Raw genomic sequence first — 26,268 nt, forward strand, 5'->3', positions numbered from 1 at the left:
ATGTATCATTATGGATCACAAGAGAGTGTCTTTTGCTTATGTTTATTATTACTATTATTAGAACAATTAATTGACATTGTTTAGAAGGATGATAAAATAATGAGTAACCCTAAAATTTTGTTGTTGTTTAACTTATTCTAAAACAGAGGATTATAACACAATTTAATGACCAAGAACTACCCAAAAATGTAGTTGTTACATATTGTGAGTACTGTGATATTCCACTAAACGTAAGCTTGAATAACCTTGTTGATTAAGTTCACTTAACACTCAAATTAGCATAGGGAGCACTGTTCACTCAGAGGCACCAGTCTGTTTGAGAAGATCAACACACTTGTACAATGCATTGCATCGTTTCACAGAAAACGGCTCTACTTATTTGGATATATGTTAATACTTTTAACTCCTCTTGTATTCTCAAATCTCTCCAACTTGTTGTCATGCATTCTTTAGCTGACACCTCACATCTTTGAGTGTGGAACACTCCACTTGTTTTTATAACCTCAGCACACTATCACTTATTTTCTTTCTCCAAGTATATGACATCACCTGAGCCGTTTCACTAACCACATACAAAATATTTATAGACACTTCGGTTCCCACAGAGCATCTTCACTTAGGAGCATGTCACTTTAATACTTTTTTAACTACATCAGTGAAGCACTACTGGCACTTGTTGGCTGAGTTCACAGATACATGTGTTTGAACAACTTCATTATAACTCCAAAACCTGGCCATTTCAGTTGCCCAAATAAAACAGCTCCTGTGGAATGTTCAGCTGGTTCATATGCTGCATCAGGGAGCATTGAATGTCAACCATGTCCCAAAGGAGCTTCATGTCCAACCAAAGGACTTTCTACATATGTACTATGTTCAAATGGAACTTACTCAGATGCTGAAAGTCTGAGTGATTGTAAAGTGTGTCCAGCTGGCTTCCAGTGTCCAAGTGTTGGAATGGAAGCACCAGAAGAATGTGCGAATGGAACATACAGTAACACAACTGGTGCTCGATATTGTATTTTGTGTCCAGAGGGTCATAGGTGAGGGTTTGTTTATACACAAGATTTCTCTTTTAAAAAAAAAAAAAATCAATGTATGTAGCATTGAGATTAGGCAAATTTTAACTTTTACCAAACTGATCATGGTCATGTATGTAACATTTAGAATATATGTATACATGTTTTGATTGGACACCAGAATACTTTTAAGTGACCCTACCTTTCATATATAATTCTCAGTCATAGTAAATATTCATGCATGCTGGAGAGTCAGATATGTTTTTTGTCATCCATATGGGGCATCTTCTCATTTGGGATATTCGAAAGAAGCATGTTAGTTATTGTCAACAATTAGGAAAGAGATAGAGAACATGTTTTTATAAAAGAATACAGTTTCTTCCATGGATGCACTTGTTGTTGCTTCAGAATAAAGTTATGACACTCAGTTATTCACTAGTCTGTTAATAACATAATTGGAAAGTTTTGTTTGTGATGTGATTTGGTTTTTGTATCTTTTATGAAAAGGATCAGTGTAAACCATCAGCTTCACTTAGAAACTCACTTTAAAATTAAACACATTTTCATTTGCAAATTTATAGCTTTTGGTTATGCATCTGTAGTGCTGTGGTTATGCATCTGTAGTGCTGTGGTTATAAGCCAAACTCCACATTTTATTCGATTCTATTTCTTAATGTTTATTCCTTGTGATTTTAGTTGTCTGAATAAAACAGCTCCTGTGGAATGTTCAGCTGGTTCATATACTGCAGCAGGGAGCACTGAATGTCAACCTTGTCCTAAAGGAGCTTCATGTCCAACTAAAGGACTTTCTACATATTTTCTATGCTCTAATGGGACTTACTCAGATGCTGAAAGTCTGAGTGATTGTAAAGTGTGTCCAGCTGGCTTCCAGTGTCCAAGTGTTGGAATGGAAGCACCAGAAGAATGTGCTAATGGAACATACAGTAACACAACTGGTGCTCGATATTGTATTTTGTGTCCAGAGGGTCATAGGTGAGGCTATTGCAATTTATCAATCCATGCATTGATCTGGTCACTCATTCATGGGATACAAGCAACATCTACAGTTGACTAATACCACCTAACTTTCCACTGGCATCTTCATCTATTCTTCATTCTTATGATAAAGATATCCAGTTGGTAACAGATGAAGTTACCATCTGCTCTAAGAATCCTTCATCCATGCATTTGTTTGTTCTTCTTTACATTTTGACTTTTCTGTGCTGTATTCCAGTAAATGTGATGACTGCATACTGCATTTATATTATCTGTTGATATTGTTATTTTTTTCTGTGAGTTTCTTAGTATGATTTCTACACCATTAAATCATATTCTTACACAATACAAGGATATGCTGGCTGTGTCATCAGATTTTTCAACAGTTCATTTTGAAATGTTCATATCATTCATGTTTTCATTTATTGATATGGTTGGTAGCAGGATTTAGTAGCAATGTTTGTAAATATCTCAAAATTTGTTATTCTTGCCAGAAAACCTGGTTAAGAGGTGAATCTGAATTTGCACATTCAGGTGTTATTTATAATAGTTTACATATTGGTTATATATTCAATCTGTACTGACTTTGTAAATAATTTTTTGATTGGTAATATATTTTAGTTTATGGCTATACATTATATCTGTAATACTCAGGTTATCAGCCAAACACTTTTTTTTTCTTCTATTTTTCTCTTTGTGCCTTTTTCTGGGGGTTTTAGTTGTCCAGATAAAACAGCTCTTGTGGAATGTTCAGCTGGTTCATATGCTGCAGCAGCAAGCATTAAATGTCAACCTTGTCCCAAAGGAGCTTCATGTCCAACCAATGGGCTCTCTACTTATTTTTTATGCTCTAATGGAACCTTCTCAGATGCTGAAAGTCTGAGTGATTGTAAAGTGTGTCCAGCTGGCTTCTATTGTCCAAGTGTTGGAATGGAAGCACCAGAAGAATGTGCTAATGGAACATACAGTTATGCAACTGGTGCACAATATTGTATTTTGTGTCCAGAGGGTCATAGGTGAGGTTATTGCAACAATCAATCCATGCGTCGATCCATGCGTTGATCCATGCATTGATGTGGTCACTTATTCATGGAATACAACCAACACCTACAGTTGACTAATACTACCTAACTTTCCATTGGTGTCTTCATCTATTCTTCACTCTTATGATAAAGATAGCCAATTGGTACACAGATGAAGCTACAATCTGGTCAAAGAATCCTTCATCCATGCATTTGTTTTTTCTTCTTTACATTTCAACTCCTCTGTGTTGGCTACATTGACTTCTTAGCGTTGGATACCAGTAAATGTGTTGATTACATACTGCATTCATATCATCTGATAATATTGGCAAATTTTTTAACAGTTCATCAGTGTGATCTCTACACCTATGAATTTTATCCTCTAGTCAACGGAATCACCTGTGGGCTATATCATCAGATATTTTCAACGGATCATTTATACAACTTTTACATCATTCATTCATTCATCTGGTTGGTAGCAGGATTTGGTTGAGATTTGTCTTTTTAAAAGTTTGTCCCTGTTAAGATGCTAAATACTCAGTTCTATTAATTGTACAGTCATATGTTTTTATAAGTAAATATGTCTCTCCAAACTTTAATAGCAATTGTTGTGCTCACCCAAACACCTGGATAGAAGGTGAAACTGACTTTTAAAATTGAATTTTTAGTTGTCATGTTAATAGTTGTTGTTATGCATAAATCTGTAATACTGTAGTTATAAAGCAACATCCTCCCTTCATTCGATTCTATTTTTGAATGTTTTTCCTTGTGATTTTAGTTGTCCAAATAAAACAGCTCCTGTGGAGTGTTCAACTGGTTCATATGCTATAGCAGGGAGCATTGAATGTCAACCTTGTCCCAAAGGAGCTTCATGTCCAACTAAAGGACTTTCTACATATTTTCTATGCCCTAATGGGACTTACTCAGATGCTGAAAGTCTGAGTGATTGTAAAGTGTGTCCAGCTGGCTTTTATTGTCCAAGTGTTGGAATGGAAGCACCAGAAGAATGTGCTAATGGAACATACAGCTACACAACTGGTGTGCAATACTGTATTTTGTGTCCAGAGGGTCATAGGTGAGGTTATTGCAATAATCAATCCATGCATCAATCCATGCATTGATCTGGTCATTCATTCATGGGATACAACCAACATCTTCAGTTGACAGATACCACCTAACTTTCCACTGGCATATTCACCTATTCTTCATTCTTATGATAGAGATGGCCAGTTGGTACAAAGATGAAGCTACAATCTGGTCTAAGAATCCTTCATCCATGCATTTGTTTGTTCTTCTTTGCATTTCAACTTCTCTGTGTTGGCTACATACTACAATCATATCATTTCATGATATTGGCAGATTTTTTTAGCAGTTTATCAATGTGATTGATACAGAGGTCAATCATATCAACTATTCAATGCAAGAACATGCTGACTTTGTTTCCCAACAGTTCATTCATATGAGGTTGACATCATTCATGCTTTCATTCATTCATTTATCTGATTGGTACTGCGACCTGTAGGAGATTTCTATCTTCTAAAATCTGTCCCTCTTAAGATGCTTCATGCTCAGCACTCAATACAAGTAGCAGTACAGTGACTTGTTTTCAATATGTTTCTTCAAACATTTGTTATTCTTGCCCAAGTGCCTGAATTAAATTGAAGGTGAAACTTACTTAAAATTGAATTTTTAATCTGTAATGTATACAGTCATTAGTTATACATTTAATCAGTAATACTGTGGTGATTAGGCATACTCTTTTCTTTTTATGTTTCCTCATAATGTTCATCTTTGGGGTTTTAGTTGTCCTAATAAAACAGCCCCTGTTGAATGTTCAGCTGGTTCATATGCTGCAGCAGGGAGCATTGAATGTCAACCTTGTCCCAAAGGAGCTTCATGTCCAACCAAAAGACTTTCTACATATTTTCTATGCTCTAATGGAACTTACTCAGATGCTGAAAGTCTGAGTGATTGTAAAGTGTGTCCAGGTGGCTTCTATTGTCCAAGTGTTGGAATGGAAGCACCAGAAGAATGTGCTAATGGAACATACAGTAACACAACTGGTGCGCAATACTGTATTTTGTGTCCAGAGGGTCATAGGTGAGGTTATTGCAACAATCAATCCATGCATCAATCCATGCATCAATCCATGCATTGATCTGATCATTCATTCATGGGATACAACCAACATCTACAGTTGACAGATACCACCTAACTTTCCACTGGCATCTTCACCTATTCTTCATTCTTATGATAGAGATGGCCAGTTGGTACAAAGATGAAGCTACAATCTGGTCTAAGAATCCTTCATCCATGCATTTGTAAATGTTCTTCTTTACATTTTGACTCCTCAGTGCTAGCTAGATACCAGTAAATGTGTTGATTACTTACTGCATTCATATCATCAGATGATATTGGTAGATTTTTTAAGGGTTTATCACTGTGATCTCTACACCAATCAGTTTCATCCTGTAGTCAATAGAATCACCTGCTGGCTATATCATCATATTTTTTCAACAGCTCATTTATACAAGGTTCCTATTGTTTATTCATTCATTCATTCATCTGGTTGGTGCAGGAGAATGCTGGAGATTTTTGTCTCTAAATGTTTGTCCTTGTTATACTTTAGATACTTTGTACTTAGTACTAGTACAGTATTATGTGTTTTATAGTATATGTTTTTTAATGTGTCTCTTCAAAGTATTCAAGCATTTACTATTCTTGCCAAACACCTGGATAGAAGATAAAGACTCACAGAGGATTTAAACCCAAATAAGTTTAATTCTATGTTTTTAATTAACATTTTACTTGCTACCGTAACTTACTTTTGTTTGTTTACCAGTAACAAGTTCATCTGCATATTAGCAGTGTGTACAATTGTAATATGTAATCATTATATGACTTAATCCTTAATACTTTCATCAGGTGCACTGTTAAGAGTGAGGCCCCTGTGCCATGTGGAAGAGGATATTATGCTTCTGAAGCAAGCATGTCATGTCATGTATGTCCTGTAGGATTTTATTGTCCTCTTTTGATCACTGCCAGTCCACAACCTTGTCCTTCTGGATTTTATGCAAATGAAACTAAATCCGAGAGCTGTGAGGAATGTGAAAGAGGTATCAAGTTTTTTTTAAATAAATAATTTGTTGGTATTTAGTTTTAGTATTTATGAGTAAATCAGGTGGTAGTGCAGGTTAGACCACTAGCTCTGATTTTTTTGATGTTCTTATCTGAATTTTCACTTTACTTACTGATTTGGACTTTTATCATTACTGGTAGATCTTTCACTTATAAATTAAGATAAACTGTTCTTACAGTTTGATTTGTCCAAAAAAAAAATTGATCCACCTTTGACTTTCTTAACAGGTCACAAGTGCCCAGACCCTACTCTGTCTCCAACAGAGTGCCCTGCTGGTTATTTTAGTGCAGTAAGGGGTCAAACAGCCTGTACTCAGGTAAATAAAAACGAGGCTTGTAATTGAATAAGCATAGTTACATACGATATTTGCAATGTATTAAAAAACTGCCCTGTAATCTTACACTCAAATCATTTGGCTAGAATGAAATGTTGTACATTGTCTATCAGTGACTTTTAGCTCGGAGCCCACAGGTTTTTTTCTGAAGTGATGTGTTGTTACCCAAATTAATGTTTGCTTTTATCTCTTTTTAAAAAAATTAAGTGTCCTTGAGCAGCTGATTTATTAACTGTATCACCTTGAGCTGAGAAAAATTTAATTTTGTGTTTGTTCTTACAGTGTGCACCAGGATACTATTCTGAAACAACAGGGCAGTCAACTTGTGAGGTGTGTCCTGCTGGAAGCCGCTGTCCCCTGAGAGACAGCTCACCAGTTCAATGTGTTTTTGGCCAGGTATGTACAATGTTTTATTTGAGTGGTTACTTTCATGCTCTTTTTGCTGTAGTGATCATCATTATTTTGGTCCTCCATCTTTTGGACTTCTCTTCATCATTATCAATGCCATTGTTTTTAATAGCACCACCACTGATATGTTGGTGAGAAGAATTTTCACACACCACTGTCAGTACCTCTGTCAGGCTGATCACCACAGCCCTATCTTTATTGTAAACTAAATAACACCATTCCTACAATCATTAAAAAAAACAATTAGAATACAGATGGAAAGGTTGTAAGAAGGACAAATGATTTTTTAGTATAACATGAAATCTTGTAGCAGGGTGCACAGGTGGTAAAAGTTGGTGATGTCCAGCAGTATTGTGCCTGTTACTAGTGGTTTTTTTCACACAGCTAGTGGAATACAATGCTTATTACTGCTGATTTTATTGCAGTATTCCCCAGAGGCCTCTACAGAATGTCTTACATGCCCAGCTGGGGAAATCTGTTCAGATCCTGCACTCCCACCAGTCACATGCAGTGTGAGTGTCGAAAGTTTTAATTTCTGTTTTGATTCACAAGGCTATTTGTTTGCAGAGCTACATATACAAATGGGAAAGTTTTCTCTTCAACTGCTGTAGATCCTCACTTAGATGACAATTTTAATTTTTTTTCCTAGGTTGGAACCTACAGTAATGGCTCTCACTGTATTCCATGTAATGTTGGCCATTATTGTCCATCTCCTACAAATGTTCCTCAACCCTGTCCTGATGGTACCTACTCTGATGAAACAGGAGCAGTTAGCTGCAAAGTGTGTGATGCCGGACATTCCTGCCTAAATCCATCCAACTCACCAGTTCCATGCTCTGCTGGAGAATACAGTATATCTGGACAAGTAACATGTACTGTAAGTATGTTTCTCAACTATGTTGTAAGGGGGCCAAAAACTGTTTGTCATTTCTTAAATAAGACCAACTTTTGAAGTACTAAGCAAAGCTCATATCATGATATTTGTTATTTGTTAGCTGAAATATTTTCTGGGTGTCCCAACAGAAATGTCCAGATGGTAGATACAGCCTTGGTGGAGCATCTTCTTGCCTTATCTGCCCAGCAGGACGGTCATGTATAAATGGTTCTGATCCAATATCTCCAACAGAGTGTCATCGAGGAACATATAGTCCACCTGGAGTTGGCATTTGTCATGCATGTCCACTTGGAACCTATTCTAACACAGGGGCATCATTTTGTTCTCCTTGTCCTGCAGGACACTCATGTAACGATCCCAGCCAGACTCCAGTAGCATGCACCTCTTCAGAATACTGGAACAACGGTGGAGAGGTATCATCACTTAGGCTGTTAAAATTTTTAAAAGCCAAGACAGGAACAAAAAGCTCATCCAACATATCGCTGGGTTTTTGGCTCCTACACGTCTTTCAACACTCACAAAATAAATGGTTGGGGTTTGATTTAGGGTACAACAAGAGACTAAGGATCAGTTATGCAATTCTCTTGCAACACTTAAATACTTGTGTTTTAGGTGCTAAGAAGGGCATGTGTGACTATAGTGTATTTTGCAATGTTGTTTTGCTGTATAAGTTGTTTATCTGATTGTACATCACAGATCCCACGATGTGCTCCATGTCCTGCTGGCTACAACTGTACCAATGTGACTCAGCCTCCAGTGCCTTGTATGCCAGGTTACTACTCACTTCAAGGAAATGCATTGTGTACAGAGTGTGAGGCTGGACAGGCATGTACTGATCCTGCTCAGGCACCAAAACACTGTCCTGTTGGTACCTACAGCCAAAAGGTTAGTAGCTCTTAGTCTAAGAACCATTTCTTTGGCTCTTCTGTGCCTAAGTGCACTGGTAAGAATAAAGTACTGAATAGGGCACATGCTGAAACAAGATGCCCTACAGCAATGGATTTGGATAAAAGATGTCCTACACTGTAGCTCAGTAGAGTCCTTATCTGAGTGTGTTGTTGTTTTAATGGTCTTGTTGGTTCTGTAAAGAAATGGAAACCATGATCACGAGTGTGTTCTTTTTGCCTTGTGTTCAACTAAGAATTCAATATGCATTTAGGGTGCAACATCCTGCAAACATTGCCCTGCTGGTTATAGCTGCCCATTTCCAAGTTCCACTCCCTCTCCATGTTCCAATGGAGAGTTCTCCTTGCGAGGACATGCAAACTGTACAGTATGTCCAATTGGATACATGTGCCCATCCACCAAGCAGAGGGCTGTTCGGTGTTCACTTGGCACCACAACATTTGGAGAGAGTGGAAAGGAAATTTGTAGTGACTGTCCTGCTGGATTTAAGTGTCCAAACCCAGAGTGAGTAACTAGCATTTAGGTGTGGGTCTTACTGAACAGTGCAGTACATTACCAATAAGAATAAGGAGATAAGCAAGTATTTCTTCAAGGTGTAAAACAATCTTGGTAGAACTAGTTTGTACATTGATTGAAAGAAGGAGTAGATTTTGATGGAAAAAAGGGAAGGTGTTGAAAGATATATCTCTGAATTTGTTTCAAATGTGTATTTTAGGTCAAATGCAACAGCTTGTATGAATGGAACTTACAGCATTGGCAAGTCAGTGCGATGTTTGGAATGTCCGGCTGGTCACAAGTGTCCAACAACCAATGTAAGTTTTCATAGATTAAACAATGAATTTTCTGTGTTAGAACAACACTACACTGGAATTCATTCTGTTACCAGTTAATGTCCAAATACTAATAATTTAAAATAATAATCTTGTGCAAAGGTTGGTGCAGAGAGATCTTGCACCAAATCAAATTCCAAGTGGTGTTCATGTGGTGTTCATGCCCTCAGACATGCCTGAGTTAAATTCTTTGCTCCATAGTAGTTGATTGCATTAGGTTATCCTTTAACAAATACATTCTGTACTAAAAATTGCTCAGTGTTGGTGAGAATTGAATGTTTTCTTTACTCAGACATACCCCATTGAGTGTCTTCCTGGACAGTACAGTCTTGCTGGCAGCCTGTCTTGTACTGACTGTCCAGCAGGTATGGAGTGTCCTTCAACCTCACAAAAACCAACAAGACAATGCCAGCCAGGTTTGTTCTTTGATTTTTTTTCCCTAGAAATTATTGTGCACTCAATAGTACTCCAAGGGACTCTTGTATGATATCAAAATATTATATTGGCAAAATGGCTGAACTCTTTCTGAATATTGCAGTTAATGTTTGATTTGGGTGTTATGTGGTAGAATGTCAGGAGGCATATTTGTCAATAAGTATTTCAGAATGATTTCAGCTAAAGACATTGGACTATCAACTTGTAAATTTTATGTCATACAAGTTAGCCACAGTATTTATTGGTTCACATGTGAGCTCAACTTAATTTAACATTGCTACCTTTTTGTTTAGGATCATATTCTGATGGAAACGACCAGTTTTGTACTGTCTGCCCAGTAGGAAAGTTTTGTCCATTCACCAATAACTCAACGCAAATCAACTGTGAGGATGGAACATATTCTTGGGGTTATCAGGAGCAATGTACCCCATGTCCCAGTGGATGGATGTGCCCGAATAAAGATGGAACAGGAAATGTTAAATGCTTACCAGTACGTTTTAACCGAGTATCCATGATTTATTTCATTTTGCACCACTGAACCTGTAGCAGTACAGAAAAGTTCTTTGTTGGTAGCTGATGACCATTTCAGAATCTCAAGAGATTTCAAATTTGTAAAGTGTATCACTACTTAATTACCTACAGCTAGCAATTGCCTACAATTAAATTAACTTTATTGCCTACAATTAACTTTAATTAACTTTATCTATCAGCTAGATTGAAGGAGAATTTGTGCCAGTCACAGTGATTTCTTCTTGCTTTTCTTTCACTCAAGGGCACTTATTCAATTGGCAGACAGATAGACTGCATCCCTTGTCCTGCTGGCCAGGCTTGTCAAAGAACAGACACAAATCAAACTATTACATGTCTGCCAGGCACATATTCAGTTGGATCACAAACAGTATGTTGTCATTCTCTATTATTCTGTTGTTGCACAGGGCTTTGTTACCATTACTTTTCCAATTATGTCTTATAATACACTATTTATTTTAAGTAGTCTGAAATTTGCAGGGAAGCTACCTTTACCATATTTCCTCTTTTGCTAAATGTTGTCAAACCTGTATTTTGTAGTCATGTACATGGTGCCCTCCAGGATATAAATGTCCAAGCACCACAGAGAGTAAGGAGATAGAGTGTCCTGATGGAACATACAGTAAGGGAGGACAACAAAACTGTACTGAGTGTCCTCCTGGATATGCCTGTCCATCCAAAACAGATGACTTTAAAGTCCAATGCTCTGCAGGTTATTACACTCTTGGGCGGGAACAGGTTTGTTTATGAATCAAATAGTTTCAGATAAATTCCTTGAGCAATAATTTTACTTATGGGGCACAAATTCTGTGGCAAAACAAATTTGCTACTAAAATAAAGATGGATAAAGGTGATATAAATGTGGAATTATTGCTTGTGCAAACAAATTTTCATCTTTTTAATGTTAGTTAGCCATAAAATTCCTCAAGTTCTTGATGGTACAGTTGTAAAACTACTCTTTCTTTCAATGATACATAAATTCATTTCCCTTTCTTAAGGATTTAAAGTATATATATAATTTCATTTACTTTCATCCTACCACTGGAGAGAGTTGCTGTATTTTTGGTACCCCTTTAAGAGCCTGCTGTAATTGGCAACGCTGTTGTGGTGTCCCTACCATTATTTGTCATTTTTTTTCTTTCATTTTGTTTTTTTTAGATTGTTGTTGTATGGCAAAGTTAATAATAAATAAATAAAAATAAGATATTTCAGAAATAATTTTCTGGTGCAAATTGTGTTCCAAAATAAACAATCTGCATAAATTTATCACAATTCATCATTAACCAGCTTCAAAGTAGACTGATGCTTTATAAATGCAACTTTATCTTTTGCTAACAGAGGGGCAGAGAATTAAATGGTAGCTCATATCCTTCTGCCAAATCTGGTGTGAGTATAAGCTGCATCTAAACATAGAAGTTTAAGCCATGCTTTAACTCTAAATCAAAACAATTAAATACTATTATAATAGTAATAACAAATTTAAGAAGCAAAGGTGCACTCCAACATACATTGTTTTGATTGGTTCTAAATTTAGAATTGCTTCAGATTAACAGTAAGTAATTGATTGATATATCAGTGTAAAAAGTTGATGTTTTGTGTAACAGATGGTATAAGAATTGCATGATGCTACTTATTTTTTGCTTTCTCTAACCAGACTGATATAAAGTCTACTACTACCATGCACTACTACTACTATGAGGGTGTAATGAAGAAGGAATCTCTTTTATCATAAGCTTTTGAACTGCTAGACTTTTACAAATAATAAACAAAACTTTACAATAATATTGGCAGCATTCATATTGATTTGAAATATCACACAAGTAAGATAGATGTGTGAAAGCAGTATTCCATGGTGGTGGTCATTGGTTACCAGGATGGGCATCCATTCTATGAATAAAAGAGCATTGAATGTTAAATTTTGTGAGGAGGAAAATTTGGAATTGATTTATCACCCATATGTATAATAGACATTTAAATGAAGTAGATGAAGGTTTATAAATGTTTGAATTTGCATTTTATTTAAGTTTAATTGTCTTCATTCATATTCTTATGGCCAAGTTTTAAATAAACTTCAAACATTTCACAGCACAAAGTAACTCATGAGAAAATTTTTTTAACTGTTATTACTTTCCCCCTAGGTTTGCACTCGATGCCCAGCTGGATATTTTTGTCCAAATATCACATCCTCACCCATTCCATGTGTAGATGGATCATACAGTTTGGGTTTAGCAACCAGCTGTATAGAGTGCCCAGCTGGTCATTTCTGTGAGGCTAACAAGAAAGACTCAGTTCCAATGCCATGTCCTGCTGGTGAATACAGCAACAAGTCAGCCACAATATGCACCAAATGCAGTGCTGGTTATGCTTGCAAGGGATCAGACACAATTCCCACACCTCCATCTGGCTTATGTCCATTGGGTCATTATTGTCCAGATGGCCTTCGTGAGGTGGACTGTCCAGCTGGTACATTTGGTAATATCACTGGTGCAGCAAGTGAAGCTGAGGGCTGTCCACCTTGTCCTGCAGGTTTTTTCTGCCCTGCAGGAACAAGAGGTTATCCCACCCATAGGTTAGTGTTTCAAAAGACATTAACAGGACTACTCACTTTATATTAACCAATAATTGTTAGCTGTGACAAGCCCTCTGAATTAGGTCCATTACTTCATAACTGGGAGAGTTTTAACAACCCACCTAAGAACAGGTCCTCAGCCAGCTAGTCACATATTACCTTTATCAACCAGAAAAGGGAAAAAAAAAAACATTAGAGAAAGAAACTGTGGTGCTACAGCAGGTGGGAGAGTATATCAGGTAATTTAGTGTTAACAATTGAGTTGAAGTCATAAATTGACCATGGTAAAGAGCAATCCCCAATCACTCTGACAAAGAGCTAATGCTTGAAATGCATATGTCAGCCTTTAAACCCTTTATGGTGATCAATTTACGTTTTCAACTCAGTTGTTAACACTAAATTACCTATTAGAATTTCTGGTTGAGTATTAGCCTAATGGCTTACAAGTGGCTGTAAGCAAGACAAGCTTATAGAGTGAGGTTTATGTATACGATAACGGTTTACGGTCAACTCGCCGACGGACCAACTCGCCGACACCAACTCGCCGACGTATAAAATCGAGTAGAGACGTCGGCGAGTTGGTCGTCAATCCAATACAACTTATGAGAAGCTAAACATACAGAAAATTAAACGATATTTAGTAAAAAAACATTGGACATTGGTGAACATCAAACAGAAGCTTAAACATCGGTGAACATTGGTGAACATCACCAATGACTATAACAGCTTAAGACGCGAACGAGTTATTGTGCGACAACAACACCGTAAAGACTCATCATGTCAATCGCTCAGATTTTTTAACGAAAACGTGGCTTTCTAGACGAGATCTTTAGTAAAAAGCATTTCTTTTTATTTGCAACAAAGTTTATAAGGATCTTAAGGCGAATAAAGCGAAGTAAACCTCACCAACGACTCTAAGGCCTAGTTTATACGTCGCGCTACGGTCGAATTTAATTCAGACGAATTTAATTCAAGGTCCCACAAGCAATTAAATTCGACGATAGCGCGACGTCTAAAACGAATTAAATTCGTCTGGTAAATTAAATTCGTCCTAGACGTTTTATCCGTCTTGGTAAGACGGATAAAATATCGATAAAGCGTCTTCAATTTTAACGTCGCGCTAGCTTCGCGTCGAATGAAATGCATACATTTTCTTAATGTATTTCAATTTATTTTGGCGAGCCCGCAGCGACCCGTGGCGAGCTTTTCAAGTATTCCGCATGCGCAGAAATTCCTTTTGGGCATTTCGGCGCGAGTTTACGTTGTAGTTCATAGCTATGGCGCTTTGGAGGAAAAGTTTGTCATTTTCTTGCAGTAATTGTGAGAGACAAACGAAGTATTCTTGTATAACGTGTGGTAAAAGTGTATGTGTTCTATCGGAATGTTCGATTCCTGAAGTTAATGAAGAAGCTACCGGCTGGCAACCAAATAAACGTGTTGGGTATTGTCTCAAGTGTGCTCTTTGTACAGAAAAGCTTGTCAAAGATTGTCAGAGCGAAGTGGATGACAAAGACCAGGGTCAGAGGGATCTTACAACATGTATTCGCGAAGAAGAAGAAGAAGAGTCAGATTTAATCGAGGAAGGTGAAATGGTGAGTTCTGAATGTGGGAAAAGGAAGAAAAGAATTGGGCGGAGAGCGACTTGGAAAGAAGATCACATTACTGATATGGTAAATATCATTGTTAATGATGACCAGCTGGTCAAGAAACTGATATTTTGCAATACTAAGAAAGCAAGCAACACTGAAGCTTATGAGATGGTGCGGAAACGGCTGAACGTCGAATACAATAAGACCACCGGGAGTGATTTTCCTTTCCAAGTGCAACAAATGAGAAATAAATTTAAGTCATGCATTAGTACGTGTAAGCAGATCTGCATGACAATGAAAACTGCTTCAGGTATTGAAAGGTTTGTTGAAGAACGGGGATATGGTAAATGGTTTGACCTTCTTTATGTACTTGTTAAAACTAGAGATTCATGTCAAAGAGAAAATGCATGTGAACCCTCTGTACATATTGGAAATGCAGACAAGCAAGATACCAGCAAGAATGATCAAGAAGTTGATGGTGATGATGAAGACTGTGCAAGCACTTCATCCAGCCTTATGGATAGCAGTGGAGAGGTCCCATCGAAGGGTAAACGTTTCTTGGCAAAGAAACCTGCCTCTAAAAGAGCTAAAACTGAGCAGATGGCAAAAGCTGTTGAACTACTTCAAAGTACTATTGAGAATGATCCCACCAAAGAACTTTTGCAAATTTTAAGGGAAGATATGAAGCAGTCTAGAGAACAGGAAATGAGGTACTTCCAGTTGATGTGTGGCCTACTAACACCCAACAGTAATCCAAACATGCAACCCCATGGTAATTTCCATCCTTATAGCAGTTCTTATTCTGATGATTTTCATCATCAAAGCCATGATTTTGGACAACAATCTGTGTCCAATCCCAGAGCTAGCAGCAGTCACCCAAGTACCCCATCCTTTGGGTACACACCATTGATGTCATCCGCTCCAAAAAATGATGAGCAGTCTCTCCTACATCACGTTCAGTCAACTATGACTTCACAAGGACAATCTGGTGTTTCGCAGTTGTATCAATTTTGAAAGGGTCTTGGCATGCACTCTAATATTTTAAAGTTATTTTGGAACTGCTTTAAAAAGAGCCTTCTACACTATGGTCTTGAAGTGCCTATAACTCAAATAATCTTTTTCCACCAGCAGAAATCTCAATATTGCACTGATATGATGGTTTAAGAAGTGTAGCATTTTGTTTAAATATTGGTTTTTTAATAGAATTTGCAAATTAAGTCTGTTTTTATCTCAAACACAACCAAGCTGTGAGGGGCATGGATCTATTCCTTGTTCATGACATCACAAACTGCTTTGCAGTGCAAAAATGCTTTGAAAGCAGTCTGTGATGTCAAACAGGAATGAAGCCATGCTTCTTGTGGTCCAAGTTGGTCGTTGTTGTTATCCATAAAAATCCAGGTCTTAAGCAAATTAAGACAAAACAGTGGAATTTTGCTCAGAAAAATACAAATATATATTTGAGAGAAAAATACAAATATTTATTTGAGGGAAAAATTGGGGGAAACAGTTGGTGGGGAGGGGGGGGGGGTGTTAAAGGCACTTTGAGAACACATTTTAAAGCAAATATCAACAAGGTGGTGATCATGTCTGACCAGTAAGTTTTGTACCGTTAACTGTCATAATTGATTGAATGAGCTGATAGCCAACTTACAAGGTATACCTGGCAATGTTCCTGAAGTGGATGCAAATTATGTACAGGTGCAGGCCAAACTATTTAATTTTTGGCAGCAGAGGTATTAATAATATTACCTGAGTTCCCATGTAGTTTCTTTGCACTGAGATACCACCATAGGTAGTTTTGGTTGTCAAGATATGATCCTCAATAATTCTCTGTTTAATGTTTACTTTGTGGTTATGAGTAGTCAAAACAAAAACTTGTGCAATGGAAAACAAGTACTGCTGTCTCCTCAAGGCTACCCTTCCTATAAATGATCCTAAACACATCTCATCTGGTGACAGTGTAAATACCCTTTCAAAGTTGTTCCCTCAAAAACATGAAAGGAACAGGATATCATAATGTGTATTACTGAAATGTACATTATGGTTTACAAATCATTCAAACGTTGTGTTTCACTTTGAATCTTTTCGTTCATTTTTTTATATCCCTTTGTTAATTTGTTTGAAATTATATTACAAAAGTTGGAAAACAAAGGAAAATAATATGGTGAAAGAATCAATACATTTCTTTAACGAAGGAAATAACAACTGAATTACAGTATTGCAATTCTCATCATAACAGTGTTTATCTCATGGTACTGTATGTAATGTCTGAAAAATGTAGAATGATGCAACGTAATGTCATATATTAATGGTATTCCTTGATCCAATGAATATCATTGCTTGCTTGAACATGAACTCGAGACCTGTGCCTTTCTAACTTGCATTTAAAATGGGTCGCTTAAAGCATTGATGAGAAGTAATGCAACAAACTTATTAGGAATGTCATAACATTCAGTACCTTTGGTCAAATTTGTTTCTTTTTCTGTTATGTGTACTGAAAAGAAATGTAATAGTGAAGTAAGCGAGTTTTTCATATAATGCCGATTTTCAGGGCTTGTACATGTAATGCCTAAGTTGAAATTGAGACAGTTCCACAAAATATTCATTTCTACCCCGTGGATTAAGAGCGTAGAACTCGCGTTCCGGCGTGAAGGCAAGTAACAGGTTCTTGAAGTACGCGCTAAAGTTTAAGACGGTTGCCGGAGTTAGCGGGAGTTTGAGGTCTAACAAAAAACTTCACAGGGGCGTTGATTATTTTATGGAACAAAACACTGTTGCTTTTATGAAGTTTACCTGAAATGTGAAGTGATTTATTTGTTACAATCTATGGAGAACTTTGAAAATAACATGGATGACAAAAAAATTGTTTTAATCACGTCTACATTTCCAGTTCGTTTGCTTCTTTTTCCTGCCACATTTTCCTGGTCAGAGCCTCCCGTATTGCTCCAGCTTTGCGAGATGAATCCTTTCTCTTAGGGCAGTTGCGCATCTGCAACAGATCTCGTATTTCTTCACTGGACCTTTTCTTTTGTGTGAAAGGATCAATTGACAAATCCAGTTGGGCAGGAAGGCTGTCCTTTGTGGTAATGCAGATGTTGTGAAGTACAATACACGCGAGCGCGGCCAGTTTCACCGAATCTGGTCTACATTCTAGCTTTCGATACAAAACTCTCCACCTGCTCTTCAGTTGTCCATAGGCTCGCTCAGTTACCATTCTTGCGCGGCTTAGACGATAGTTAAAATAGCCCTCTTCAGGTGTAAGGTTAGCATTACCATATGGTTTCATTAACCACACTCTGAATGGGAAAGCAGAATCGCCCAAAATCATCGGGTAAACCTCTGTACCTTCAATGACTTGAGAAATTGATGGTATGATGTTGTTTTCAGTAATGTTGTGCCACAAGTCAGTGGACTGGAAAATGATGGAATCGTGTGAATTTCCTGGAAAACCAACACTTGCCCAGATGAAACGATCCTGTGCATCTACAATGGCCATCAATACTATTGAATAAAAGTTCTTAAAGTTATGATACTCTTTACAGGCTTTCAGACCGCCAGGAGGGCACTGAATGGGGATGTGGCACCCATCTACAGCACCCCAGCAACAGGGGAATTGCCAAAACGCTGTCATATCCACCATTTTCTCCATAATATTCTGTTTGGTGATTGGAAAATGCGCTTGCACCGAAGGTTTCTTATGATCGCTTCACATACTTCCTCTATGATTTTGTGAACGGTCGTCACACCAAGGCCAAACAGTTCCGCAATGGTGTATAGGTAGTCACCTCTACCTAATCTGTAAAGACATATAGCCAGCCTACATTCGGCAGAAACGGGCCGCTCTGTGACAAAATCTTTCTCAATATCAGGTCGAATACTCTTCAAAATTAAGTTAAACGTATTCCTTGATACACGAAAGGTTTTCTTAAATCTTCCTTCATCATAGGACGCCCAGACCAATTCCCACCAACCTGTGTTTTTATGACTGCGACGACAACTGCGAGGTCTTCGAGCGCTAATTTCATCTTCACTTAACTGTAACAGGAGACACGTCAGCAAACAAAGTCGTACGAGAAACCTTTTCCTCATTAACACCAATGTAACCATATTACGCCGTAATTGACGTCGCCGTTGTCTTTCCCTGGAAATTTTCTCGAGGAAAATTGTTTTCAGAGCTTTAGCCCGCGCCATGTTTGTTTCAAAATGACACCTCTGACCAGAGACACTGCAGTTGGGAAGGAATTAAATTCGACCGTATTGATTTCGACGCATAAAACCACGCCACGATTTATGTCGACGGAACGACGAATTTAATGGAATTAAATTCGTCTGAATTAAATTCGACTGTAGCGCGACGTATAAACTAGGCCTAACAGCTTCAGACGCGAACGAGTTATTGTGTGACAACAACCGTAAAGACTCATCATGACAATCGGTCAGATTTTAAAGGAAACTTGGCTTTCTAGTCAAGATCTTTAGTAAAAAGCAATTCTTTTTATTTGCAACGAAGTTTATAAGGATCTCAAGGCGAATAAAGTAAAGTAAACATCACCAATGACTCTAACAGCTTCAAACACGAACGAGTTATTGTATGACAACAACACTGTAAAGACTCATCATGACAATCGGTCAGATTTTTTAACGAAAACTTGGCTTTCTAGACAAGATCTTTGGTAAAAAGTATTTCTTTTTATTTGCAACAAAGTTTATAAGGATCTTAAGGCGAATAAAGCGAAGTAAACCTCACCAACGACTCTAACAGCTTCAGACGCGAACGAGTTATTGTGTGACAACAACACCGTAGACTCATCATGTCAATCGCTCAGTTTTTTTCAACGAAAACTTGGCTTTCTAGACAAGATCTTTAGTAAAAAGCGTTTCTTTTTATTTGCAACAAAGTTTATAAGGATCTTAAGGCGAATAAAGCGAAGTAAACCTCACCAATGACTAACAGCTTCAGACGCGAACGAGTTATTGTGTGACAACAACACCGTAAAAACTCATCATGTCAATCGCTCAGTTTTTTTCACGAAAACTTGGCTTTCTAGACAAGATCTTTAGTAAAAAGCAATTCTTTTTATTTGCAACAAAGTTTATAAGGATCTTAAGGCGAATAAAGCTAAGTAAACCTCACCAATGACTCTAACAGCTTCAGACGCGAACGAGTTATTGTGTGACCACCATAGCAACCACGCGGAACCACATGTTTTCCTTTTAACTTTAAAGAAAGATTTATTCATGATCGAGAACGTTTGATTTACGATAATAACGATAAAATTCCATTTATTATAAAGATCAGATGAACATGTGAAAGTAATGTATATCATGCAATTACTCTGCTCTTGTAGGTCCGTTTAATCTCGACATCGATTTCAATAATTGGGCCGCTGTTCTTTCACCATTTTCATATTTCTCCCATAATCCAAACACCTTACTCTGTAATTGCCTAATAAAAAGAAATGCTTTTTACTTAAGATCTTTTCTAGAAAGCCAAGTTTTCGTTAAAAAATCTGAGCGATTGACATGATGAGTCTTTACGGTGTTGTTGTCGCACAATAATTCGTTCGTTATAGTCATTGGTGATGTTCACCAATGTTCACCGATGTTTAAGCTTCTGTTTGATGTTCACCAATGTTCGCCAGTGTTTTTTTTTACTAAATATCGTTTACTTCTCTGTATGTTTAACTTCTAATAAGTTGTATTGGATTGATGACCAACTCGCCGACGTCTCTACTCGATTTTATACGTCGGCGAGTTGGTGTCGGCGAGTTGGTCCGTCGGCGAGTTGACTGGTTACCACGTTAACAAGATTTTTTAATCCAACCGAACTACTGAAGCTTTTTTTTAAGTGTTCAGCTGTGACTTCTTTAAAATATACTGAAGTAAGAAAATAAGCGACTTTTAATCTACCTGAAGTCAAGGTTCATGTCTGTTTGGCAGAGCTTTCATTACCATGCATTTTGACTTGAAATTTTACATCTACAGGTTGAAATGTCCCCCTGGTCACTGGTGCACTGAAGGAACAAAATCACAATTTGAGCATCCTTGTTCAGCAGGCACCTTCAACAAGGAAATTGGTCTTGAACGACAAGACCAGTGTGTTGATTGTTTACCTGGATATTACTGTCCATCTGGTGATGCATATGCTGACAGACTCTGTCCAGCTGGGCACTACTGTCTAGACAAGACTGGGGACCCCAATGCTCACCCGTGCTCTGCTGGGACTTACACTGAAGAACAAGGAGCACAAGGTAAACAATGTGCCATAATCACTCTTTCTTTTCTTCAAGGAGATCACTCTTTCTTTTCTTCAAGGAGAAATAGAGAATAATACCTGGGTGTGCATAGATATGGAATTTCTCTTTGAGTGTCTAACTTGATAGCTCACAACTGAGCAACGCACACAAGTGAGATGTCAATTTGAACACGAGAAGGGAAATTTTATATCTACAACCAACCATGTATTATTTTCTTTATCATATAAACACAATAGCCCTTTACCAACAAGAAAGGTTGACTTTATTTATGAATGAAAATAAGGGGATCGACAATTCCTGAATAAAAATCATAAAGTGCATTGGTGCCAAGGCTCAAGATGAAAAAATGCATTGAAACACTACAAAAACAAACAATGGCCTAACTTTCAATTTTCAAAATTCTCAGTTATTAATTGACTTGGTCTTTACAGACAGAAGAAATCTTTCAGGTACATGGCCAGAATCAGCCTGCGGTAAATCTTCCAGTTGTCTCTTTTCATTCTCAGCTGTGAGAAATGCCATTACCAAAGCCACTGAATACATAACTTTCTGTTTTTCTTTCCGTATTTCACTTTTCTTCCCCTTCTAGGAAAGTTTGAATATCTGTAAGTGATACAGATTTTTCAGTGTTTTAGCAGCCATAATCCAAAAAAATTACAACAAATGACCTCGGATTGAGAATGGTGAAGGCTTTGCTGTTTGTTCATTAAACCTGACTGAGTGGCGTGAAAGGCGAGTGATGTGTCAGCAGCTGATTGGCGATATCAAACACATGAATAAATATGCAATTTTTTCACTGTGTTGTTAAACTTTTCCCAGGGCTGGAAATCCTTGTAGAACACCATAGTTCATATGATAAATAGTTTTTATTTTTTTTTAGATAAATGAAATTCATATATTTGCACTGCAGTGAAGAAATGAAATCAATGTAAGAGATCCTCACAGCTAAGAACACTACTGAAATGAGTAGTTGAAAGTAGGACCTGAAAAAAATTCAGGCCTGTACAGGATATGAACATCTCTTACATTCGTTTCTTCACCGCAGTGCAAATATATCTATTTCATATATCTAAAAATCACTAGTCATCACTTGGATTGTATATTTGGACCCAACATATTGACCAGCTCCCAGTTGGCTTGTTAGCTCAGTTGGTAGAGCGCTGCACTGGTATCGCAGAGGTCATGGGTTCAAATCTCGTATGGGCCTGAATTTTTTTCAGGTCCTACTTTCAACTACTCGTTTCAGTAGTGTTCTTAGCTGCAAGGATCTCTTACATTAGTTTTTTATTCATTGTAATTTGTTGTATTAACATTGTGCCAAGAAATGAAATGTTAACACTCACAGCAATGTTCAATGTTTCCACTTTCATAGGCCAACTAGACTGCAAGGATTGCCCACCAGGTTACTACTGTTTAGCAGGGGCACGAGAACCTGTTGCCTGCCCCAAGGGTACATTCAATTCCCTGTCTAACAGAGGTTCATTAGCAGAGTGCCGCTCGTGTATATCAGGAATGGCCTGCCCCCGGCCTGGGCTAACTTGGCCACCTGTGAAGTGCGATGCAGGTTATTACTGCCCTGCTGGGTCCTCACTTCCAAATGAGACCATCCATGCCTGTCCAGCAGGGACTTATACTGACTATCACAACTTGACTCATGCTAGAGAATGCACCCAATGTCCAGAAAGACAATCATGTGAGGCAGGAACAGGAGGGATACAGAAACCACCTCAGGAATGTGCCAAAGGTATGGAGTATTACAAGGTTAAAATTGTGCATAGGCCAACTCTCTTAGTGGAAATCTTTCCACATTTTGGAAATAATGAAAGAAGCAATGGAGTCAGAGTAGATATTTGCTACCAATACCAAAGATACTGCGAGAGTTTTTGAGTGAGAGAGTTTGCAGTTTGAAGTTTGTCTATTTATTTGATAGCCAGGGTAATGGTCTGTGAAATCAATATTTTGAAGAATACAACTGTCAAACAAAATTTCACTTTTAATTTAACCTTGTAGGGCATTACTGTCCCCTTGGCACCATGAGTCCCACTCAGTTCCCATGTGAAGAGGGAACATGGACAAACCTTACCAACTTGAAGTCACAAGAGGAGTGTTATGTGTGTCCAAAAGGTCATTTCTGTCTCAGAGGTTCTACCAAACCCACAGATCTATGTTTCACTGGACACTACTGTCCACCAGGTATGTAAGACATTATCAATGTTTTTTGCCTCATGGTGCTTTTCTGTTAGTTAATTACCATCATTCTAAATGGTGTCTTTTAGTACAAAATTATTTAGAACTTTCACTCTGTGAGATTCAATTGTTTGTTCCATTAGATTTTTAAAGTTATTGTAAGTGTTTATACTGATCAACACCATTAACTTTCATACTGAAAACAATTGATAGCTTGTTATCAATTTTTCTTGAAAGTTTTAAATGATTTTTACTCCCTCTCAAGGTACTAAAAGAGGTACAGAATTTCCCTGCCCTGCTGGAACATACAACAACAGAACAGGTCTGGAAAGAAAAGAAGATTGTGTTCCTTGTATAACTGGTCACTACTGTCCACAAGGAACCACAAATCCCAAACAATGCCCACGAGGCACATTTAACGATGTTCTATCAGCAAAGGTACCGAAAAAAACTTATCTTATATATATATATATATATATATATATTTCATGCTTTGTTAAAATAAATTGTAAATCAATACTACTGTGGATGTCGTAACATCATCTTTAAAATAGAAGAACTTATGAAAAGGTCTTGTTTGGAAAAGTATTGTAAGTCTTTGGTTCTTCTCCTTTCATCTGTTTTACTTCTTTGCTTCATATCTGCAGAACCAGCTTGATGGTTGCAAACAGTGTGTTCCTGGATACTACTGCCCAAATTTGGCAAATTATGAACTTACTGCATGTGAAGTAGGAAATTACTCGGTAAGATTAACCCAATGTTCTTACTGCATTTGTACATAACTCTTGCAAGTTGTAATAAATTTTTGCCAATGAATTAAACTGTCTGTTTTTCATGCACTGTAGAAACTTTGTTGTGTTGTAATTAAACAGAGTAAATTCAAGGTGATAGCCTAATTGAGCAATGAAGCCTTTGTTTAAACTTGGTGTGGTAATGATATTTCTACCCCAGGGTCCTGGTGCATCTGAATGTACAAAATGTGAGGCAGGCCACTATTGTGACAGCAGAACAACAAGCAAGGCAGAAATGATAGGTAGCAAAATTTGCCCTGCTGGGACACATTGTCCTCCAGGCACAGTGGAAAAACCAGACCTTCATGACAGTACTTATGCTTGTTGGAAAGGACATTACTGCCTTAGGGGAGATGAGGTAATGTTTCAATTTAACATTTTTATACCCATTTGCAATCAAAAAATAAGAATTTACTGAGCAAACATCTAGGTGATACAAGGCATTAACCAGTAATTCATTAGCTGTATTGGAAATATTATCAGTAGGAACACAAATTTATTTTGCTTTGTTTGCTTGTTTGTTTGTGTTTTCAATCTACATACTGTGTCTCATTAAGTTACATTAAATCTCGTTTATGTTACTAGTGTACAATTAATGTCTGGTCTGGACCTGTGTAAGTAATTCCTTTCAAGTTGCTCTGTCAATTTTCCCTGAAACATGATAAGAGGCAGCATCCTGGTACTAAATTCTTTTGTTTAAAGTCTTTGTCCAAAGAACACTTAGCATGTTCATGACTATCTTTGATGAGCTTATTTACTTAAAAAAAAAAAGATGATTGAATTCTTTATGAAATGAGTCTGAATCAGCCAAACCACACATCCACAACTTAGTTACAAACATATTGACAACCAAGGTGGTCTCCCCCATGAGCCTGGTGGTTTGTTAGAGGTCTCCTCCTGCAATCATACTGCTTAACCAGTATAAATATAATTATATCTTAAGTGGCTAATTAATGAAATGAAATAATAATAATAATAAGTCTTTATTAAGCACTCTAAACAACAAATGTGTTTAGTTACAATGATATGAAATCAGCAAGTATAAAACTAATAAACTAACTAAATTACTAACTGAATAACTAATAAGAGAACAAACATCTATTAATAAAGGTCCTTTTGAAACGTTCAGTTCTGACAAGCGGGAGAATATAATTATGGCGCCTCTTACGTAGCGTATCCATTGTTCGCTCTGGTGGCAAAAGGTCATCTAAAGCTGTTGGAAAATCGCTGTCGGTGATCTTGGCCCACAACTTCTTATCTTTTAGAATAATAATATTTTCAATCGAAAAAAGCTCTTTACAGTAGCCAAGCAAGCTCTCTTGAACAGCCTGTCTATGCGACTCAGATACTTATGATAATACGCGCAGCCCCATACTTCTACAGCATATGTAAATATAGGTAGAATAAGACTGATAAAGAGAAGATGAAGATGATCCAGCGGCAGTCCATAGAATTTACAAACACGTAAGATGTACAGACGACTACTGGCTTTCGATATAATATTATCAAAATGTAAATCCCAGTTACACGGATCAGATTGATGATGATGATGAAATGATTTATTTACTTTAAAATAGAATCCTTACCCTATCAAGTGTCCAAATGGAACATTTAATCCCCATGAAGGTCGCAAACTTGTCAGTGAATGTCTTAAGTGCACAGAGGGTTACTACTGTGAACCAGAAGGCCTGAAAAATGAGGTACTTATTTGTGGTTAGACATAATGTCTTCATTTTACTTTTTGTCAAAACATTTTAGTGATGTTGATGTAACAGACCATAATGGACTGATAACAAACAACATGAGCATGTTCCAGCTATAACCAAATTGCATACCTGTGCTACGTGTGACATCTTGTTTTGATTTAAGAAATACCTATGTTGCACCAGATATGAGTTGAATCTAAACTTTACAGCTCATCTACCTTAACTTTCCTTTTTCAGGCTGATGTGTGTCCTCCAGGTTACTACTGTCCAGAGGGAACAGGATACAGATTTTCTAATCCCTGTCCTGTTGGATTCTACCGCAAACTGTCTGCAGCAGTGTCTGTGCAGGACTGCAGTGTGTGTTTCTCTGGACATTTTTGTGATGTTCTTGGCTTGGCAGATCCAAAAGTTTGTCCAGAAGTAAGTCACAACCTTAACCCTTTAACACCCGGATCAAATTTGTCATTCTCCTTACTGTCAACTATACAGTTCTGATAATGTTAGTTCAGAGAATTTAGTATCGGATCAACTAATTATCCCCAAATTGATATATTTCTTTATTCTCACCACTTGTCTGCTTGATATTGTATTGATACTGTAAGGAGAAATTCTGTCTTGGTCACTTATGGGAGTTAAAGGGTTAAGATGGCTTCAAAAGCT

General features: G+C 37.4%; 2 protein-coding genes across 5 annotated transcripts in view; both read left to right on the forward strand.

The window, feature by feature from the left end:
- The window catches only part of LOC113686270 (uncharacterized), a 65,252-nt gene that overhangs the window by 7,671 nt on the left and 31,313 nt on the right, over nucleotides 1-26,268 (forward strand). For 2 of the 4 annotated variants that reach the window (XM_089209388.1, XM_089209389.1), the window contains 27 exons: nucleotides 744-1,040; nucleotides 1,713-2,009; nucleotides 2,732-3,028; nucleotides 3,813-4,109; nucleotides 4,838-5,134; nucleotides 5,960-6,150; nucleotides 6,401-6,489; nucleotides 6,790-6,903; nucleotides 7,341-7,427; nucleotides 7,565-7,792; nucleotides 7,939-8,223; nucleotides 8,507-8,695; nucleotides 8,970-9,220; nucleotides 9,432-9,528; nucleotides 9,839-9,962; nucleotides 10,275-10,471; nucleotides 10,754-10,879; nucleotides 11,050-11,247; nucleotides 12,648-13,078; nucleotides 20,653-20,918; nucleotides 22,297-22,668; nucleotides 22,935-23,117; nucleotides 23,377-23,549; nucleotides 23,759-23,854; nucleotides 24,063-24,260; nucleotides 25,480-25,602; nucleotides 25,846-26,028. In XM_089209388.1, the coding sequence (XP_089065514.1) occupies nucleotides 744-1,040; nucleotides 1,713-2,009; nucleotides 2,732-3,028; nucleotides 3,813-4,109; nucleotides 4,838-5,134; nucleotides 5,960-6,150; nucleotides 6,401-6,489; nucleotides 6,790-6,903; nucleotides 7,341-7,427; nucleotides 7,565-7,792; nucleotides 7,939-8,223; nucleotides 8,507-8,695; nucleotides 8,970-9,220; nucleotides 9,432-9,528; nucleotides 9,839-9,962; nucleotides 10,275-10,471; nucleotides 10,754-10,879; nucleotides 11,050-11,247; nucleotides 12,648-13,078; nucleotides 20,653-20,918; nucleotides 22,297-22,668; nucleotides 22,935-23,117; nucleotides 23,377-23,549; nucleotides 23,759-23,854; nucleotides 24,063-24,260; nucleotides 25,480-25,602; nucleotides 25,846-26,028 (5,686 nt within the window). The remainder of the gene's footprint in view (nucleotides 1-743; nucleotides 1,041-1,712; nucleotides 2,010-2,731; nucleotides 3,029-3,812; nucleotides 4,110-4,837; nucleotides 5,135-5,959; nucleotides 6,151-6,400; nucleotides 6,490-6,789; nucleotides 6,904-7,340; nucleotides 7,428-7,564; nucleotides 7,793-7,938; nucleotides 8,224-8,506; nucleotides 8,696-8,969; nucleotides 9,221-9,431; nucleotides 9,529-9,838; nucleotides 9,963-10,274; nucleotides 10,472-10,753; nucleotides 10,880-11,049; nucleotides 11,248-12,647; nucleotides 13,079-20,652; nucleotides 20,919-22,296; nucleotides 22,669-22,934; nucleotides 23,118-23,376; nucleotides 23,550-23,758; nucleotides 23,855-24,062; nucleotides 24,261-25,479; nucleotides 25,603-25,845; nucleotides 26,029-26,268) is intronic. The other 2 variants (XM_089209390.1, XM_089209391.1) reach the window with 2 other exon arrangements.
- LOC149043312 (uncharacterized) lies at nucleotides 14,225-16,903 on the forward strand. The gene has a single exon (XM_089209397.1). It carries the CDS (start codon nucleotides 14,356-14,358, stop codon nucleotides 15,679-15,681), a length of 1,326 nt encoding a protein of 441 aa, XP_089065523.1. The 5' UTR covers nucleotides 14,225-14,355; the 3' UTR covers nucleotides 15,682-16,903.

The sequence above is a fragment of the Pocillopora damicornis genome, chromosome 6 (genome assembly GCF_964200805.1).
Source record: "Pocillopora damicornis chromosome 6, jaPocDami1.2, whole genome shotgun sequence".
NCBI lineage: Eukaryota > Metazoa > Cnidaria > Anthozoa > Scleractinia > Pocilloporidae > Pocillopora > Pocillopora damicornis.